General features: G+C 37.5%; 2 protein-coding genes across 2 annotated transcripts; both read right to left on the bottom strand.

Annotated features, from left to right (window-relative positions):
• Window positions 1–6927: 6927 nt before the first annotated feature.
• dlt (codanin-1 like protein dlt) lies at window positions 6928–10701 on the bottom strand. The gene has a single exon (XM_090172338.1). It carries the CDS (start codon window positions 10613–10615, stop codon window positions 7049–7051), a length of 3567 nt encoding a protein of 1188 aa, XP_090028464.1. The 5' UTR covers window positions 10616–10701; the 3' UTR covers window positions 6928–7048.
• A 6009-nt stretch (window positions 10702–16710) lies between these two features.
• On the bottom strand, window positions 16711–18051 carry LOC149946568 (uncharacterized). Its single transcript, XM_090170819.1, has one exon. The coding sequence runs from the start codon at window positions 18049–18051 to the stop codon at window positions 16711–16713; it is 1341 nt and encodes a 446-aa protein (XP_090026945.1).
• Window positions 18052–20160: the final 2109 nt, after the last annotated feature.

The following is a 20160-nucleotide window of genomic DNA, read 5'->3' as shown; positions in this document are numbered from 1 at the left end:
CAGGAATCTTAAATCTAGTCAAGGAATTCTTTCGCTACCAGAGAAACAATCGAAGGGATTAATATTGACCGAAGACGTTAAATCAAAGGTCGTTGAATTTTACGAAAATGACGATAACAGTCGTATGACACCTGGACAAAAGGAGTTTGTGTCAGTTAGAAACCACGAGACAGGTCAAAAAGAACATCATCAAAAGAGGCTTGTACTGCTGAACCTGAGAGAGCTCTATAACAAATTCAAGGAAGAGCATGATTTGACGTTAGGATTTTCGTCATTTTGTTATCTACGACCACCTTGGTGTGTATTAGCAGGTTCGTCAGGTACACATTCAGTGTGTGTCTGCACCTATCACCAAAATGTCAAGCTAATGATATCAGCTCTACCGTCTCCTTGTCCTTTAAAATGTGATATCGATTTCATGGCGCTCACCGTGTGTGACACTCAAAACAGGAATTGTATGATGAGGGTGTGCAAGGACTGTCCTGGGAAAAATGGTCTACTTGAAAATGAATATTTAACGAACCTTTTAGAAGATTTTGAAAATATGAAGTTCATGCAATGGGTGACAACTGACAGCACAAAGCTCATGACCTTGAGCGAGAGTGTTGAAAACTTTTTCGACTCTTTGGCCATTAAACTACTTGAACTAACGCGTCATCATTACACATCTAAGTCGCAATCTAATTACCTCAAAAAAACTCTAAAACCTGGTGACGTAATTGTTCTCGGTGATTTTGCGGAGAACTATTCCTTCGTAATTCAAGACGAAGCACAAGGGTTCCATTGGGACAATTCTCAAGCGACAGTGCATCCCTTCGTAATCTACTTCAGGGTAGTCGAAAACGGAGAACTTAACCACTTAAATTTTTGTATTATCAGTGATACCAGAACACATACAACCAATACTGTTCACAGTTTTTTAACTTATCTAATTCCAAATATAAAAACACATGTTCCTAATGTTAGAAAGCTAATTTATTTTACGGATGGATGTGCTGGACAGTATAAAAACAAATACAACTTTTCTAATCTCTGTTGCCACAAACAAGATTTTGGTTTGGACGCTGAATGGCATTTTTTTGCCACATCTCATGGCAAGGGACCTTGTGACGGAATTGGCGGAACAGTGAAGCGTAAAACAGCAAGAGTCAGTCTTCAGCGACCAGTGACTGGATAGATTTTGACTCCAACAGATATGTTTAATTTCTGCCTATCAAACTTCGAAAATATCAAGTTCATCTATGTTAAAAACGAAGAAATTGAGCGACAAAAGGAACTTTTAAAAGAAAGGTTTTCTAAAGCCATAACAGTAAAAGGAACTCGAGGGTTTCATAAATTCGTTCCGAAATCGTTAAATGAAATCATGGTTTCTCCGTTATCTAATGACGATTCGCTAACCACAGTTAAGGTTTCGACTTTAGAATTGTCAGATACTCGAAATCAAGAGGCTGAAAACTTTAAAGTGGGAAATTTGGTAGCCAGCGTCTACAAAGGCCAACTTTACGTTGGATTAATTGAGGAAGTATCAGAAGAGTTTGGAGACTTCTTTGTAAACTTTTTGCGTCCCCCTGGTATTTCGGACAAATACACATGGCCCAGAAGGATCGATAGCAGTTGGGTGTCAAGTGAAAATGTTCTATGTGCAATTGAAATTCTTGTAGGTTTACCAAATTCGAAAGGCTATCAAATCAAAGAACACGATAAAAATAAAATTACCAAAGCCTTTTCCATGTATAAAGAAGTTTAAGCTGTTTTGTGTAAATAAAAAATTAATTGGTGTGTAAACTATAAAAATAAATGGTTTTGGTATTTCATTTTGTGTGTGGTGGGGTAAATTTCAAAAATTAATATCTCGAAAACTACAAATATTACTTTGAGATTTTGAGTGATTATTATGTATTCGATAGTGGGAATTTTAAAAATGCTAAAATCGTTGACCTACGACTGAGGTGTCTGGGCAAGGTCAAAGGTCAAATTATTTAAAGGCCCAGATTTTAATGCCATTTACGTCAAATGACAACTCTGATTAACTATTCATATTAGGGTGCGCATTGTCTTTAAAATGAGGTATTACATGTGATTTTGCGATAATTATGTCATAAGATATACTAGAAAACATTTAGGGGGTCAAGGCGAACTTTTGAAAAAACGCGTATGCTGTATCTCGTAAACGGCTGAACCGATCGTTATGAAACTGTCAAAATCGTTTTCCTAGGCCCAAAAAACCTTGTATACAAAATTTTGGCGAAATCCAAAGGGGTCGGGTGTTAAAATTAAAAAAAAACTAGGTCGTTTTGTCATGGAATGACCCTTTTCTAACTGAATTTAAAGCCAGACCTGTGATTAAATCATTAGAGGAATACAAATTTGAAATTTTAAAATATTAGAAAAATATACACCAAATGTATATGGTAGGTAAGATCTCATCAAAATTAATTTGCAAATGTTCCTAAGTTACAATGTTTTCCATATCAGGTAATTATTTGAAAAAATACCTTATGTGCAAGACAGGTTAAAGGTGGCTCTGGTTTTAAAGAAGGCATTGTGTAATCCTGAAATATACTTAGCGTTGTTAAGCATGTGCTCAAAAACTTGAAGGGAGCTAGAGAAAATTTTTCGGGGGCTTCAGAGTATAATCAGCTAGGCACAACCTTAGGTCCAAGTCTACTAGCGACTTTTAATGTCATTAGTTCAGGTGCCCGGGTTGCAATGCGTAAGAGGGTGGTAGCATGCCGTCATGCCACGCGAACCAACTTCTCCCTGCACTTACTATAATCTCATATTCTTAAACAAAATTAAATCCTTTGAATATGAATTCATTCCACTGTTATTACATAAGCCCTGAAAATTTTTCGTTGGGCTTCCTGGCAGTCCATATCATCAAACTGCAAAGTTCAAATATCAGCTATAATTATGATGTACAATCAACTAAAACGAGTATCCAATTTACTAGCCAAATTAAAAAGTTTATACCCAATGACACCGCAATTTCGCAATGCGTGTATAAATAGCATACCAGTCATAACTATGACTGAAAGCATTATGGGCTTTGTCCTAGAATGACTTGTAATGGGAAATTTTGTAACAAGAAACTTGTCAGAGTAAAACTCTTTGTTGGAGCTAGGAGTTAATAGCCAATTTTTTATCTGCTCAGTAAATTTTATTTTTACTTTTGAAAGTGCCTCAAATTTTAATGAGAAATTACTAACAAGGCTGGCAGCAAAGATTTCTCGATTATCTACTTAGCACTGTCAAAGACTAGTAAACACTCGTGAAGTTGCGAGTCCTTAGTCATGTTTTTATTTAAATCTTAACTAGCAAAGTTCAAACTTCAGGTAAGCTGAAAAGAGGTAGTGTCAAATAAGTTTCCTGAACAGTTGGTGAGTATATGTAATTCACACTTTGAAGTGACCATCTCTGTGAAAATCTCTGATGCGAGTTTCAGCGTGGTTTTCAACAGAGCAAGCAACCCCACCTTTTGCTTTTATCCCCATGACCATAGGTCAACCGGCTTAGGTATTTTTAAATAAATACTATGAGCCTGAGATGAGACCGATAAGTTTTCACGTTAAAACCGAGCCCGAGCTGAGGTATTGTGGAACGCAGATTGTAACTAGTGAGCCCAAGTTTGAGCCCCTGTTAAAATACAAATTACTTCGAGCTTGAACCCATTTCATGATAGACATTACTTGGAGCTCGAGGTGGAGCTTGAACCCATTAAAAATTAACGTGCTAAGATCTCAACCTTGAGCTCGACATAATATTTGAGCCCGAGCTCTAGACTGATTTTGGTAGTTTTCATATCTGAGGTGAGCCCGAGCTCAACTCACGATTAAGATTGAGCCCGAGCTCGAGACCGATTTGAATACTGTTTTCGTATCTGAGGATGAGCTTGATCTCCTTCCAATTCGCGATATTGTTTAGCCCTAAGCCCACGTTCTAAATTTATTTGGCAAAGTAAGCGTTAGAAACTAGCACTGTCTGGATTCCCGGGCTCAGGACTGCATGACCGCCTCCGACTGTCTTCCAGGTGTGCCAGTGATGCCGGAATGGAACTTGAAAACCCAAATTGGGCTATTTGATAAATAAATGTGAGACAAAAAATCGGGTTGAGCAACTTGAGCAACTCTAAGAGTCCAGAGCTGTCGAAAGGGTTTAATTATATTATGTTGAGCAGCGCTAAAATATAGTGATCCCAAGCTTGAGCTTGTCTGAGTATTTTGAAACATCGAGCTTGAGCTTGAGACTTAAGTAGTTTTAAAACATTGTGAGACAGAGCTCGAGACCACCATTTTATTTGGAAGTAACTATAGTGAGCCTGAGCCCGAGATCACATGTCGAATTGTAATTGTTACGAGCTATAGACCATCCGTCAATTTGTAAATATAGCGAGTCCAAGCCCGAGACGGTTTGTAGGTTTTAAATCTTCTGAGATCGAAACCTCACATAAGCGGGGAAATTTAGATCGCGAGATTATTTCTCATCCTTCTCCCCACTCATGAATAATAATATACTTGCTCGAGGGTAGGTGACTAAGTAGGCGATGACTGTGTCTTCCATAGTAATTTCAAAATGTCCCCGTCCGCGGAATCTGGGATTCAAGTTGCCAACTTCAAAATCACGAACAGCAAGGAGAATAGTTGGGTGATCTGGTCAACTGTCAGTATAGAACATTTGAAAAAACTTACTAGACATGCGTTTTGATGACCATCACTGTAGTATAACTCTACTATCTTGGACCACTGTTCACGGCTATAACGAGGCATACTTAATTACTGAAGTACGTTGAGATAATAATTTTAATATCGGTGACTCTGATTTTTAAATACTTAAAAGGAAACCTACATGCAAATGCAAAAAAAAGCTTTGGGAAATTCAGTTGGCATAAAATAGACATTTTTGGAGACTTCTTACAACCTACTTTTTTTAAATTTCGTAACACTTTCGGAAATTGTTTTTCTCTCAAAATTAATTATCAATAAAAAAATTAGTTTGGCAAAAAACGTTCATTTTTAGCAGTCATAGAAACATTACAATTTAGATAGGTTTCTTTTTAAATTAGTTGTGAAAAGGCTATGGCCCCCAACTACCCACTTGTTATTTTTCATGACCTAACATTTCAGTGACAAATCTTGCATTAATTTATCCAAGGACAAATGGACCAATTCCGACCAAACCCATTTCATTTAAGGTTTTTGAGTATGCTCTACAACTTGTTCATTGACCGTTTTCGTCTACCACCTAGCGTTAAAAATAAAAATTCCAAAACCGTGAAAAATGTCACGATTTTGCTGAAATTTACAAATAACAACGACCTTCCCCGATAGTATACATCACATTTCTAGGTAATATAGTTTTTGAGCAAAATGCCTGGGGGGATCAAATTATAACACCCTGTATAATATAATACACCTAGAAAAAGGGATGTTAGTGCGGCTGGTCTTTAAAAGAATGATCTATGTTTCACTAGAAATAAAATTGACATGAAATTAAAAAATTATACATGCAAATGCTTTCAGTAGTAGAAATAGCAATTGATGTTTACTTATTACCAAAAGACATAGAAGAAAAAGACTGCCTGTGGTAGAAGCTAAAGGGAGGGCTCTCGAGGCAGATTTTTCTTGTTAATACCATTAAATTTTTTGGTTCAAATATTTGGGACAAGAGAGTTAATGCCTCATATTTCTTGATGTTTTAATTAGAAACAAAGTAAATAAAAACCAAGTTTGGCTTTTCCTTTATCAAATGTTATTGTAACCAAATATAATATGATTATTTACCATTTAAACATTTGTTTCTATGACCCAACTTTTTATGGGAAAACTAAGCCCTTATTGGGATTATATGCTGTATTTTGGCCAACATAATCTCAAATAAAGTTTAGTTTTGCCAAAAAGGTTAGATCATTTTTAGTTAAGAGTGTCAGCTTGGACACATTTCGAATTTTGTGATTTTTATGTCCAGAATTCTAGAATATACATGTTAAAACAAGTATTTATTTGTGAAAATTAACTTTGAAATATTTATATGTTTATCACATACCAATTGCTGACGTCATAAATTATGGCGGAGAGAAAGAAATTGAAAATATTTACTACCGTTCTAGTTTTTGTTAGCTTAAAATAAGTGATTAAGTGTATAAAATTATGTGTTGATTTTTCCGCATGGGCTCCTATAATATTTTAGAGGATTGTGTCGCACTCCCTCCAAAAATAAAAACATGAGTGCTCAATAACTTTAACAGTACATTTGGAAAACAGTGAAAACCACCAGTATTTTTCGAAAGCTTATTACATGGTCGTTTGTTTTGGAAAAAGGTATTGATTTCTGTTTATTGATAAATAAATTCCTTATGCGTAAAACAATTATAAATAATATGATTTTATTAAAGGTAGAATTTTGATTTCGATGTCATATTAGTTTTCTTCATAAGGGTTTAAATGATTTTTTAATATCCTAAAGTTAGGCTTAAGATATTAGGCTTGTAAAATATTGGTCCTACTATTTTCTCTCTGATTTCTATCTAAACATTATCTCAATTTATCTCGCTCTAGTAGCAACCAATATAAACATCTACCCGCAAATGACGTCAATAATAGGCAATAAAATGCAGGGAAGCCTACCAATTCATTTAAAAACTTCAATTAGCTAATGAATATTTTCTAAGTAAAATCGTCATTACCATTATTATTATCATAATCTATTTATATACCTCATGCAAAAATCTAATACACCAAGAAATTCTGATAGTATCTCCTTAAGTTAATATAAGTAATATAAACAAATATTATGTTTGAAATTTCTCATTGCAGACCAACAGTGGCTTTCATTGTTTTTGCTTTATGCATTGAATAGCTAATTTTAAATGCACTATTGGAAAATTCTAGCTAGTTATGGTATGCTTAAATAATAGTTAATAAAAACCAATGGTTTTAAAAATTGACACTTTTAAAAAATTAAATATACTACATATAAATTTTATACATATACTAGTACATAAATATTGTTATTTGTAAAAGGTATATACAATAGAAAATTTCAAAAATTCTTAACTCTCTCGACAAAAAAAAGAGAGCCACTCCATAATTTCAGAAAACTCATTATTAAATTTTGAAGATTTTATATTATCAACTACAGCATGTAAGAGGCTAGCTAAATGGTTTAATAATTCATCAGGCCAATTTAATTTTAAAATAGATAAACACTGTCCTTCGAGTTCTTTTTGACTTAACCAACCACTACTCAGTAGTTTTATAACAATCGTTGTCATCTTTCTCCAAGTCAAAACCTTTTGGGGTGCTATCATAAGTAATTCAAAATTTCTTGGACAAATGGGGTTTAACAAATTGCATGGCTTATCTTCAAGTTTTTCAAAAAAAATAAACAATCTTTTGGTAAATTCATAGTCCACAAATTCTGGTTTAAAAATAATTAGTATAATATACCAATCAGCTACAGTGAATTTTAAAGACTTGGTCAAATAGTCATTAGTCATATGACAATTTTCTATGACACTAAGTAATTCTACTGCTGAAGAAGGAGGTTCTTCAAACCTTAGTAAAGAGCTGGAGAAGCTACGTAAATCTTCTAACATTTTAATAATTGAATAATCCATTACTTGTGGTGACACTTGTTCAGCCTTTGAAATGGCAATGTTATCATTATGATTTAAAAGTTTACCTCGTACTTTTATTGCATCTTTAAGATCAGTCCTCAGACTTTCATTTGATGAATAAGTTTGGATAAAATGAAAGACCCTGTTTGTTGCAACTCGAGAAGAGATTTTGCAAGCCATCTCTATAACATTGGGGCTATAAGAATCCAAAACTGAAAGTGTTATAAGTTTCAAGCAGAGTTCATCACATAGTACTTTTATAAATTCCGGACTTTTGGCCCAAATTTCAGATTGAAATTTTCCAATGGCTAATGCAACTTCTTTTTGATTATCATTTTTACTTCCAAGCATATTTTTATAATTAACTTGATCAAGAACATTATCTTTAATTTTTGGCAAGAAACTTGTCTGAAAAGCTTCTTTGGCTCTGGCAACTGCTCGTTCCGAAGAGAAGTCAACTATATCTTTTAAGGAAGGCGGATTTACATGGAAAAAATTTGCCTCTAATTGACGTTGCAAGTAATTAACTTCCGTTAAAAAGCCATAATTAGGGATTTTATCCTCTATGGCAAATGGTTTAATTTTTCTTGGTTTGTTTATCTTTCCAGAAAAATAATTTCTTAGTAAACTTTCTGATGCTATAATATTTGGGCAACACATGTAAACTAGTTTATCATCAACTAAAAATGAATCATCTAAACCAACTTTTTTACCATCATTAAAACTTTTTTTATACTGCTCTATCCCAGTTTGGTGTTCTTTGAAAAACATTTGTTTAGAAAAGTTTTCAAATACTCTACCCAAACACAATTTTAACAAAATACAAGAATGTTTATTTTGTACTAGAGGCACAACATGCCGATAAATAAAAATTAGTTGCTCAAATAACTTTTGAAATTCAGGTAGTGTTGGAGCTAACTTATCCATGTTACATAAGTACTCAACTACCCATGGTATAATAAGTGTTAGAGATTTTTCTTTTAAGGAAGTTACAATAAATTTGTTTATATCTATAATATTTTTCTGGTGACTTCTAGTAGTTTTTAGTTCATACGCAAGGTTGGTTGGCGGCATTTCTGCTGTATGATAAGGTAGAAAATACAAGAATCCAAGAAATTTTGCATAAAGCCTGAGTGATTTTACTCTTTGAAAGAACTTTTCTTTTTTCGTGACATCTAGAGGTTCCGCAGAATCAAAATTAAAGAAACTTAACTCTGTTACTTTACAATGAAACTTATCTAATAAATTTTGATAAAAAGGTATGGAAGTATTAAATAAAACAAAATCTCTAAAGAAGCCTTCAGTGTCTTGAAAAACAACGCTAATATTGGGATCATCAAAGACATTCAGTGACGATTTCATTCGCTTTTGCAACTTTTTGAGCTTAGCGCCTTCAAACTGTCCTAGTTCTTCTTGCATGTCTTTATCAAAATCATCCAACATGCAATGGGCTTCTAGCTCTCTCAAAAATAATCTTGACATGTGAAAAGTGTTATCTATACTAATATTGCGAACTTCATTTTTAAAATTAGACCCATGAAGCCAATCGGGTTGATGACTATGGCATTCCCATTCTCTGAGCAGCTTTTTAAACATGTCTCTTTGTTTACGGTAAGCAGAAAATGCCTTCTCAGAAGTGAAATTGTCTCTGCTATCAATTTCTTCCTGGTAGGCACTGTCTTCCACATTCTCTTCACAATTAAATGGGTTTGAAATGCTGGTTTTAGATTTATCTTCATAGACAACTTGTATCATATCTTTTAAATGAGAGGAAAAGTTAGAAATGTAGGGCATTTCTAAAATCATCCTTAATCCTGAAGGTTTCGGTAAAGTCAGTAACATGGGACATAATTCTAAAGCTAAGATTGCAAAGTAAACACAGTTATGAATGGATAGAAAGAGAGAGTTTTCTTTATCATCTTGATTTTCTAGTTCTCCAGCCACACTTTTAGGTATTTTTAGAGTTAAAAGTTGGCAAATGAAGTAAAATTCAGTTGCTAAGTTAGGAACACAATTTGAGTTTATGCATGACGCATAAAAATTTGCTAAAAAATTCAATTTATCAGATTTTGTGACTTTACGATAATCTGGAAGAATATAATCTTCGGTCAGTACTTTAAAGGGTGATGCGTTTATCACAGATTTATAATTTTGGCCCTCTACTTTGGAAGGGACAGAGCTATAATCTTGAGAGTGATGTTTTGATTGTTCTTGAAATGCTTTAAGCTGTTCACGCTCTTTCTTTAAACTCAGTTCTTTTGTGCTACTCTCATTAAGTGGAGCCAAAGTAAACACGGTATTGTTAGGTCTACAAGTAGAATGGTCTAGACCTGATGAAGCTTGGAAGGCTAATTGAGAAGGTGATGCATATTTTGATGTTGGGCTTGGTTTAACACGTTTCTTTCCTTCAACAGCATAACAGGAGCCTAATGAAGGAAATGCAATTTCATCTTGCAGGTCAGGAGGTGGTGGTGGTGGTGGTGGCAATTTATTTTCATTTACATCAACTTTTAATCTGTGGGAGCTCTGTGGTTTTCTATAATAATTTATTTTGGTTGCAGAGATATCACTTTTACCACGATACTTTGTACCATCACTTTTTGAAAACTGATTGGTGGAAGATGTCTGTGAAACATTACCCAAACTCTGAATGTCAAGTGGCTGATAAAGCGCCTGACTTTTATTGTTAAACTGTATATTACCAGCAGAATTATTTGCGATTTGCCCATTTCTTGAGTAACATTCATTTCCATACAGATTTGAAGTTTCTAAATAATCTGCCTGACTTGGATCTTTATTTTCAACATAACGGGAACGTTCAACAAAATTAAAAAGATCTGTTACTTGATTACGTAAGAAATCAAGCACTTGAGGAATAATATTTTGTAAGTCGTCATCACCTTGCACATCATATTTATGTTTTACACTTTCGCAAATGATTTCCCTAATTTTTCTCTCATCGGCATTTATTAAAGCACTGAACTTTTCGGAACTCGACATAATGATAATTTCTTAAATGTTAATGCTAGTATGATCATTATAAAAATTTGAAGAAATTGTAGTTCTAAGCCGAAGTTCCTAAAGAAAAACCAAAGGCCAAAGTTTTGTTTAAAAAAAGAAATAGGTGTCACCGTTTATGCCTTAGACACCAGTTTATTAATTCAAACTGGAAATAAAACGCGCTTCCGGATGGTTGCCTAATTTTTTATTAACATTTCGTTCATAATTTTGCACATTCAAACAGATAATAATAATAATAATCAGCTAGGCTAATAGCCTAATACCCAAGGCACCACCTTAAACAGATGCCTTAAAACAGGTGGCCAGGTTACAATGCTTAGTAAGGTGGTGGAAAGCCCTTCTAGCCACTCGAGCCAACAGCTCCCTACACTAACTATTACCATCAGGCAACTATAGAGGTACTAGCCGAGAAGCCCACCCTACGGGCGGGCCCTCAGCTAGCTGTGTATTTCGAGGCACTCCATACCAGTTAGCCCCCCACCCCTTTGCCCCTTTTCCCCATGCCAGAATTACCGGGGTACCCTTCCCCCCCGCAAATATAACAAAAAAAACTCGCCTTTCTCTCTCGTCGCAAACCCCCCAGTGAGGCACTGTGGTATCGTAGTCTTCCGCCCTAGCCAAGGCAGCTTCTGGAATAGCGTATCATTGCCAAGATAAATAATGAACACGACTCAGTGATTGCAAGTAAACGAGTGCTTCCAGTAGCCCCGCCAGGATTTTTTCGCAAGTAGGCACTGCGTGATTAAGAGGCCCCCATAAAAAACTCCTTTGTAATTTTTGTTGTTCTTTAACTAGCCAAATTGTATATAATTATTTAAAAATTTTATTATTATTCAATCAATAAAATTTTTATTATTATTAAATTAATAAAAATGTTATCATTATTAAATTAACAAAAATGTTATTATTATTAAATTAATAAAAAATTTATCATTATTAAATTAATAAAAATGTTATTATTATTAAATTAATAAAAGTTTTATTATTATTAAATTAATAATTTTTTATTATTAAGTATATTATTTACAAATAAATATTACCAACTTTACTTTTAATCGAAGAATTCCACCCTACGATTACCTCTTTACCCAAATTCATCAACTACTTATTTAGGCTTGTCTTACCCATTGTTAAGGGGGAAGACTACAGTGGCCATTGTCTAGTTTCGCGCTATTTCAAGCTGAACTGTTTTATTGTTGTGTTTTAATTTATTAAATTAATATTGATGTGTAAAACAGAATCTTGTTTAGTGCTTAAAATAATTTTGACAATTTTAAATTTCAAAGTAATCTAATTATTACGTTTTAATTCGGACCCCCGGAGCTAAACACGTTGGGCAAGCGCCCAAACTACCCTATAGTAGTTGACCTCTTGAACAATAATTTTTCTCACTAAACTTGCTTTTAAATCATGACATTTTTTTTTAAATATCTAATATTGCAATAAAGTTTCCCCTATTCCCAATATTGTCGGCAGATGTGTAAGTGTTCCCCTGAAGTGCTAAATCTTGTTGGGCACATAAAATAATCACTTCCACGTGTGTAGATAGGACCTCTCTGTTTCTAATAACGTCTAGTCTATGGTGGTCGTTAACCTGGTAAACTATTGATCCACGGGATTTGGATTCCATGTAGTCTAAGTACATTTTGTAGGCTAGTTGGTGAGAAGATTTCTTGGAAGTGAAGTGTTCTTCGAATTGTCTCCCCAAGTTTTTCCAATCCGAAAATCCCTTTAGAAATGCAGTGTTTCTACTGCCTAAAAAATGACGGCAACAAAAACAATACACTGCATCCTTTGCAACTGAATATTCAATCATTTGATATTTGTCATACCAAGAAGAATTGAAACCTCGATTTTTACCGCCAATTAATCATATTTCAAAATGCTACTATTATATACTAATAGCGAAATAACCTTAAAAAGGTTTAAGAAAATAAAGCTTAGTTAAAGCTATGTAGTCTTCAAACAGACTTTTTAATAATACCAGCTATATCAAAGCCCTGAAAAAATCTGTTTGAATATTTTTTCTAGAATAGCTAATTAGCCTTGAAAAAGGCTTTTTGAATAATTTAGCTAGAATAGCTAAATAGCCTTGAAAAAGGCTGTTTAAAAATTAGCTTAAAGGAAAAGTCCAGGTTGGGTAAAACTTGGGTCTATTTGAAAGATCATGTTTAAATAAACCCAAATATCAGTCGTAAAATTGTATCTTTTTTTAATGACGAGAAATTAATTTTTAAACGAGTGAAATTTACCGCCAAGCGAGCTGCCATTTTCTTTTGCCTTCCCTCCGCAGACCGCACGCGGAGCAAGCGCGCGGGGAACAGAGCGCTGTTAAAGCCTGTTATAGCGCGAACAGCGCGTGATTAAAGTCCTAAAACGTCACCCCGAAACAAAAAATGGCAGATCGCTTGGCGGTAAATTTCGCTCGTTTAAAAATTAATTTCTCGTCATTAAAAAAAGATACAATTTTACGACTGATATTTTTGAGTTTATTTAAACATGATCTTTCAAATAGACCCAAGTTTTACCAAACCTGGACTTTTCCTTTAAAACAGCTAAATAGCCTTTAAAAAGGCTGTTTGGCAAAGTTAGTCTCGGAAGAGACTTTGAAAAAATTTGACTGGGAGAGAATCGAAATTGAGAACTACCTGTTTGTTCAGGAGCAGAAAACGAAATGAAGAAACGCGCGTTATCTGGGACAAGTCCGACCTCGGAAGGTCTAGGTCCTTTCTCAACGATCAGTGGTCACTGATATCACGTGATTTCGCAAAAGGGACAAAGTGTAAAAAAGAAAAAACCCTAATCCCCAGGACGCTCTCTATTCAAAGTAGTGACTGGTAGGATGCTTTACGCTTCGACTTCAGCTCCGCGGGGATTTCCCTTCGTTTAAGCGTTGCAACGGTTTAAGTCGTATTAAAGAAATCCAGTTTCTCACTTTATGCCCCCTTTTGTAGAATTCCTAGAAACTAAGCTTATGTTTATTGTGTTGGCTGGAGCTAAGTTATCACTGAGGCGAACAGGTGGTTTTTTTGCTGCTTTCTTTGCACGACGGACTTCCCCATTCATATACTCTATATCAATGTTAACAGAGTACACTACCAAAAGCAGAAACCACAGAGTTCGCTGCCTTTGTTTGTGTACTCAAGTAATATTGATTTCGAGTATAGGTGGTTCAAAAGGGAACGTTTTGTTAGGGCCATTTAGGACTCTTGGAAATTGGAATTGAAAGGGAGTTCTTTTTTTAGGGGGCTAGATGACCAATTTTTAAAAATAAATAAAATTTAAAAATCACATTTGGAGGCCCCAGAGGCAATTTTTTTAAACTTTTAGAGGCCCCTAAAATAGGCCTAAAATTTTTGAACATAGGCACGTGCCTACTTGTGCCTACTGCTGGCGGGGGCACTGAGTGCTTCGTTTATTTAATAAAAAAATGTTATATAGGTATGGATAAAAACAATCTATGTATAAAAACCAAAATTGAAAACAGATTACATCACTTCCCCTCGAAATTAGAACTCGGGGAAGACTATTTGATTTATTAAATTTAATTAGTACTGAAGTCTGTTCGGTGGTTTCCGGAGTCTTGTGGACAGTGACGGCGATCCCGTGGGGGCTCTGGGGCTCGAGCCCCCACAGGGAAAAACAAACGAGGGCAGAGCCCCCACAGAAATTAAATTGAGGAAAAATAGCAACCAGGGTAAAATTTATAATCTCACTGCCTTTATTTGGGTCCGAATTCAGTTTTTTTGATAGAAGTTATTTTGAGATTGCAGATGCGAGTAGCATTAAGATGATATAACCGTAAAATTGATTTCGATAGATTTGTCCAAACAGAAAATCGCCCCGTCGTGTACCCTATGTTACCTAAAATAGCTTCGTTAAGTATGTGGCCAAGAAGGGCTTAATTATCTAGCCATGTACACAGATATTTTTCTAAAGATATCGACTTAACTTTTATGCCGGATGAGATATTAGAAAGAACACTTTTAAAAATATATAGAAATTTAGAGCTGTACATTTTCTTGCTTCAGTTTTAAGTATATGCATTTTTGGATGAAAAAATAATGGCCCGGGCCCCCATAGAAATATTTTATGATCGCCGCCGCTGCTGGTGGATCGTCGTGGTTCTGGATCGTGGTCCGGACTCTCTGGTGAACTTTCCAGATCCGGAACTGGTATATCCGGCTCTTTAGTTGGTCCATACTTGGCCACCAGACGTTCTGGCGTGCTAGGTTTTTCATCCGGCTAATACCAGGATGTCCGGAATTTAACTCTTCCAGCAACTACTCACGTAAGGCTTGAGGAATGATGACTCGAGCACCCCAAAGTAGGCAATCTGATATCAACGTCAGCTCAGTCCTCTTCTCAAAGTATGGCCGCAGGTTGGAATCTGGATTGACATCAGGCCAACCCTCGCTAGTCCATTTCAGCACCCTTGATAGTATTGGATCTCGTCGGGTACTTTGAGCAATGGTTTCGGATGTTACTGGCAGGGTATTAAAAATCTTTACCTGGTGGAAATCGACGTCATTGGAAGTTTGCTTATTGTCGCTGCAAGGCAGACGAGACAACATATCCGCAATGACATTATCCGTCGATTTGACAAATGCGATGGCATATTGATACCCAGTCAGGAACAATACCCAACGCTGCATCCGTAGCGATAGAGTCGATGGTAATGATGCATTTGGTTTGAAGAGAGTTACCAACGGTCGGTGATCCGTCCAGAGCGTGAAATGATGGCCAAAGAGATACTGATGGAATTTCTTCACCGCAAAAATTATGGCCAGCGCTTCTTTGTCGATCTGGGCGTACTTAGCTTCAGCCGTAGACAACGTTTTGGAAGCCAAATCAATCGGCCGTTTCACGTTTCCCTCGGTCAGTTGTACCAGGACACCATCGATACCGTAGCTTGACGCATCGCAGTACAGCTCAATTGGTAACTTCGGATCGCAATGTGCAAGAGCTGGTGCGGAACTGAGAAGTTTCTTGGCTTCATCAAACGCTGCTTGGCACTTTGAGGTCCACTTCCAAGGAACTTCGTCACGAAGAAGACTGTGAACTGGAGCTAGAACTGTGGATAGATTCGGTAGAAACTTGCCATAAAAGTTCAGAGCACCCAGGAACGCTCGAAGCTGCGTTTGTTCTTTGGCGTTGCCAATACCTTCCACCTTCTAATCCGTCGGCTGGATACCATCTTTAGAGATCTTATGGCCCAGGTACTGGACTTCAGGCAGTAAGAACGAACATTTATTATTGCCTAATCGGAACCCGGCATCCTCCATGATGCCCAGGACGTTATCCAGTGTCTTCAGGTGATTATCATCGGTTTTAGCCGTCAGCAAGGTATCATCCAGGAATGAAATACACCCTGGAATTCCAGCCAGGACTTCCTCCATAATTCGCTGGAAAAACGCTGGTGCGGAAGCAACGCCATACATCAGGCGAGTCACCCTGAAGAGTCCCAGGTGCGTGCTGATGGTGCACATATGTTGCGACTCCTCATCAAGCTTGATTTGGGCATAAGCATAGCGTCAGGGGCGTAGGAACCAGGGGGGGGGGGAATGCCCCTCCCTAGAATTTTGCTGGGAGGGGCAACTAATGTTATTGCGCCCTCCAACTTTTTGGTCAGTTGAAATCTTCAAAAGGCTCAAATTCTCATTTTAAAAGCATAAAAAAACTTATAGAACCTCAACTGTGTAAATTTCAGTCTTTTACCGCCAATTTACATAGTAGTAAAATGTACACGTGCATTCGGAGAAGTTACGCCCCATTAAAAATTCAAAACCATTCTCCAGACCCCTTTTGGTTTCTCTTTGCCCCCTCCAACTTTCAGAACGTTCCTACGCCCCTGCATAGCGTTGATCCAACTGAGTGAACCATTGTCCCCCAGCGAGATTTCTGAATAATTCAGGACCCGTTGCTAATGGATATTGCTCAACCATCAGATTTGGGTTGAGTGTTACGCTGTAGTCCGCACAGATCCAGACTTCACCATTCGGCTTCAGGACTGGAGCAATAGGTGTGGCTCAGTCGGATACTGTGACTGGAACCAAAGTACCTTCATTCTGTAGTCACTTAAGTTCTCGTTCAAAAGCCATTGGTCGCGGTTTCTTGAAAACCGGTTTTGCCTCCGGACGTACGGTTAATTTATCGATCTTGCCTTTGACGCATCCCAATTTGTCCGCGAATAGCGCTGAATGCTTGTCTAGTACTTGCTGTAACGTAAGTTTATCGGAACCGAACACTTGGGACATGGTAAGTACGTCTTCAAATTTGATATTAAACTGGCGGAAGAACGTACGTCCCAACAGTGATGGCTCGTCTCCCTTGACCACGAAAAATTCATGATCGCAGGAAACCGATAAATACGTTAGTCGAGTGGTTAAGGTTCCCAGTGGACGTATATTGACCTTAGATTTGTAAGGACGTAAGGTCACACTGGTTGGCTGCAACTGACATTTGAAGTGCTGGTGGAAATCTTTTGATGACATCACCGAGACTCCTGCTCCGGTATCCAATTCCATCTCCATTTCGACGTTGTTGGTCTTGATACGCAACAGGATAGGCGGCTCGGTGTCATGTCCGAAACGAAACATCGGTATCCCGTTGTCATCAGTTGTCTCCACCGTCCTGACTGATTTGGATTTGCGACCACGCTTGGATCGTGGTTGCTTAGACCCTTGTGAAGAGGTAGCAGATCGGCGCACACTTGCATAGTGTCCGGTCTTGCCACAATTACTGCACTCCTTATTTTTAGCGAAGCAATCGTCCGACCGGTGATTTTGTCGACCACAACGAAAACATGGATCTCGAGTTGTGGTGGAACGCTCGTCAAGACGGACTACTCCTTTCGTCCTCACCGGTTGCACAGGAACAGGACTCCCGCCAGACTTGAGTTCATCAGCATCCTTGCAAGCGAGCTCCGTGGACTGCGCTATGGATATGGCTCCAGCAAACATCAAGGTCTGGACTGATAGCAATTTCTTCAAAATGGCCTGCTCGCGGATTCCCGCAATGAATTGATCGCGTAGATAGTCATTGATTTGCGCTCCAAACAGGCAGAATCGAGCGAGATGTCGTAACGCTGCGACGTAATCAGCGACAGACTCTCCAGCCTGCTGATGGCGTCTACTGAATCGGTGGCATTCTGCTGTTACATTGGGTTCCGGGTTGAAGTGCGCCGTTAATTTGGCAACCAGATCCTTGTATGGCAGCGTTTTCGGCACCGCTGGAGAACATAAATCTTGGATGAGAGAATATATTTTCTTACCCACAGATGTTAACAGAACTCCAGCGCGCAATGTGTCGTCAATCTGGTTAATGGCCATGAAAATCTCCAACCTCTCCACATAAGTAGCCCAATCTTCTTCAGCAGGAACGAATTCCCCGACGCTGCCCAGAAAAGATGCCATGGACACGGAAGAGCTGCGCCTTGAATTTACCAAATTGTCCCCGTCGCCACTTGTGGTATCGTAGTCTTCCGCCTAGCCAAGGCAGCTTCTGGAATAGCGTATCATTGCCGAGATAAATAATGAACACAACTCAGTGATTGCGAGTAAACGAGTGCTTCGTTTATATAATAAAAACAGGTTATATAGGTATGGATAAAAAACAATCTATGTATAAAAACCATAATTGATAACAGATTTTCCGTAGTACCCCTCGTCCCAAACCCCCCAGTAAGGCACCCCACCCCCTTTTCCCCATGCCAGAATTAGACCGAGAGACAGCCACGCCTCGCAAAACGGTGGAAAGGCCGGGAGTGTTGAAAAGCTTTGAAAATCTTACCTACTGCTGCCCCGACTGAGTATAAAGACTCCGAGAGACCGAGCTAATAGGTTTTCTCGACCACAGAATAGCGTGGAAAAAGAGGGGCCACTACCCATACGCGCAGACTTTACCACTCGGCCGGCTTAACAGGGTTTTCGATTACAGAGGCCAGAAAGAATATAATATAATATAGATACACTTAGAATGTCTAAGGTTCCATTGGGACGGTGTCGAGAAAAAGGCGGGGCTTAACTACGTCAAGTGTAAGACGTAACACGACATTTCTAATTAATTGGCTCGAGGTTTGACGCGAAAAGAATGCGTCGTCATGGTAACAAATCGGCGATCTTCCCGCGCCAAATAGGCTTATAAAATGATGGATTTTAAAACCTCCATTTGTTATCGTACTTAATATTTTAAAGTAATTATAATGTTCTTCGCGAAAGAAGTGTAGTGATACCTAATTTCAGGTTTTTTAGGGTTTTAAAAGAGATAATCAGGTAAGCTAATAATATAATAACCATGAGTAGGCTTAATAATGAGTAGGCGAATTTCGTCGAATTGGGGTAGCGAGGCGCGAGGTTTTTCTCGTGAGATTCCCCACTTCCACGAGCTTCATCACGGCCGTAAAAATCTTCCTTAGACATTCCAAGTGTATACCTATATAGTTTCCTGTTACCGTAAGAAAATCTCCCCCTAGCGAGGTGCTGTCAAAGGCTACATGTGACGCGTTAGCTAACGGATGTAAAACGGCGACGACGTCCGTAATGTATTCTGTCTTGTGAATAGCTCTCAGTAAAACTTTGGCATCTTAAGTATAGTAAGTGTCACACTTATTTAAAAATATTATACACTTATGCTATTACCGTTAACCTATACAAGTTTTTATGGAAAGGGGGAACCAAAGAACTCGAAGGAAATCCCCTTTAACTGATGGAACAGTTCAGTCCTCTTGACCTGCTAAACATCCCTCGTCGTGACAGCGAAATAAAAACCAAGATTCGATAGTATAAAACAGTAAAATACTTTATTTCTAACGAATTTTCGGAGAGCACAAAATAGGTTAAACAACTAACTGTTAATGGTAATTTTCATTAAAATACACCCGCGCTATTTCCAATTTTAATTTAAAGATACATCTGTGTAGGGAAATATTAATGTGATATTAAACATTCCGCCCACCTTGAAATTTCAAAAAATAGTGGCATAACGGCGCTAGCTTTTCTGAGCATGGATAAATTTCCTTACCCCGAGCACGGCCATCCGAGGAAGCGCCTATGATCTAACGTCTGCTACAGCCAAATTAAAAAGTCATAAGAAAGTTTTTTATTAAATAAACTTATCAAGTTATAACAAAAGCGACATAAGACCCAAAAGTGTGTCAGTACGGTATAATGTTTAATGAGAGCTTGTCGCGAAGTAAGGAGAGGGATTGGGAGAGGGGGTTGAAAACACGTCATCAAAATTTGAAATTTCCTCCACTTCAGCGCCGCCAAGTGAGGCGTTTTAGAACGTATGTCTACGGGAGAATAAATCGAAGAGATAAAATCACTCCAGACCATAGACTAAATATAACGTTGCTAGTACTATTCCAACTAGTAGGTTATGTAGTCTATTGGGAGACTAGCTCTCAGTAAATATTTTAACGGACGCAAAGGTAGAGTTGACACACTTTTGGGTCTTATGTCACTTTTGGAGAAATGAAATGTTCCGAAAATCAGACCCTAACCATGATTACAATTTTGTATTGT

This window comes from Leiobunum rupestre, chromosome 4 (assembly GCF_980474605.1).
Source record: "Leiobunum rupestre chromosome 4, qqLeiRupe1.1.hap1, whole genome shotgun sequence".
Classification (NCBI taxonomy): domain Eukaryota; kingdom Metazoa; phylum Arthropoda; class Arachnida; order Opiliones; family Sclerosomatidae; genus Leiobunum; species Leiobunum rupestre.
This window is presented reverse-complemented; position numbering and strand designations above follow the sequence as displayed.

Excerpts from the sequence above, each read along its gene's own strand:
- dlt (XM_090172338.1), bottom strand. The coding sequence starts at position 10,615 with ATGTCGAGTTCCGAAAAGTTCAGTGCTTTAATAAATGCCGATGAGAGA.
- LOC149946568 (XM_090170819.1), bottom strand. The coding sequence starts at position 18,051 with ATGGCATCTTTTCTGGGCAGCGTCGGGGAATTCGTTCCTGCTGAAGAA.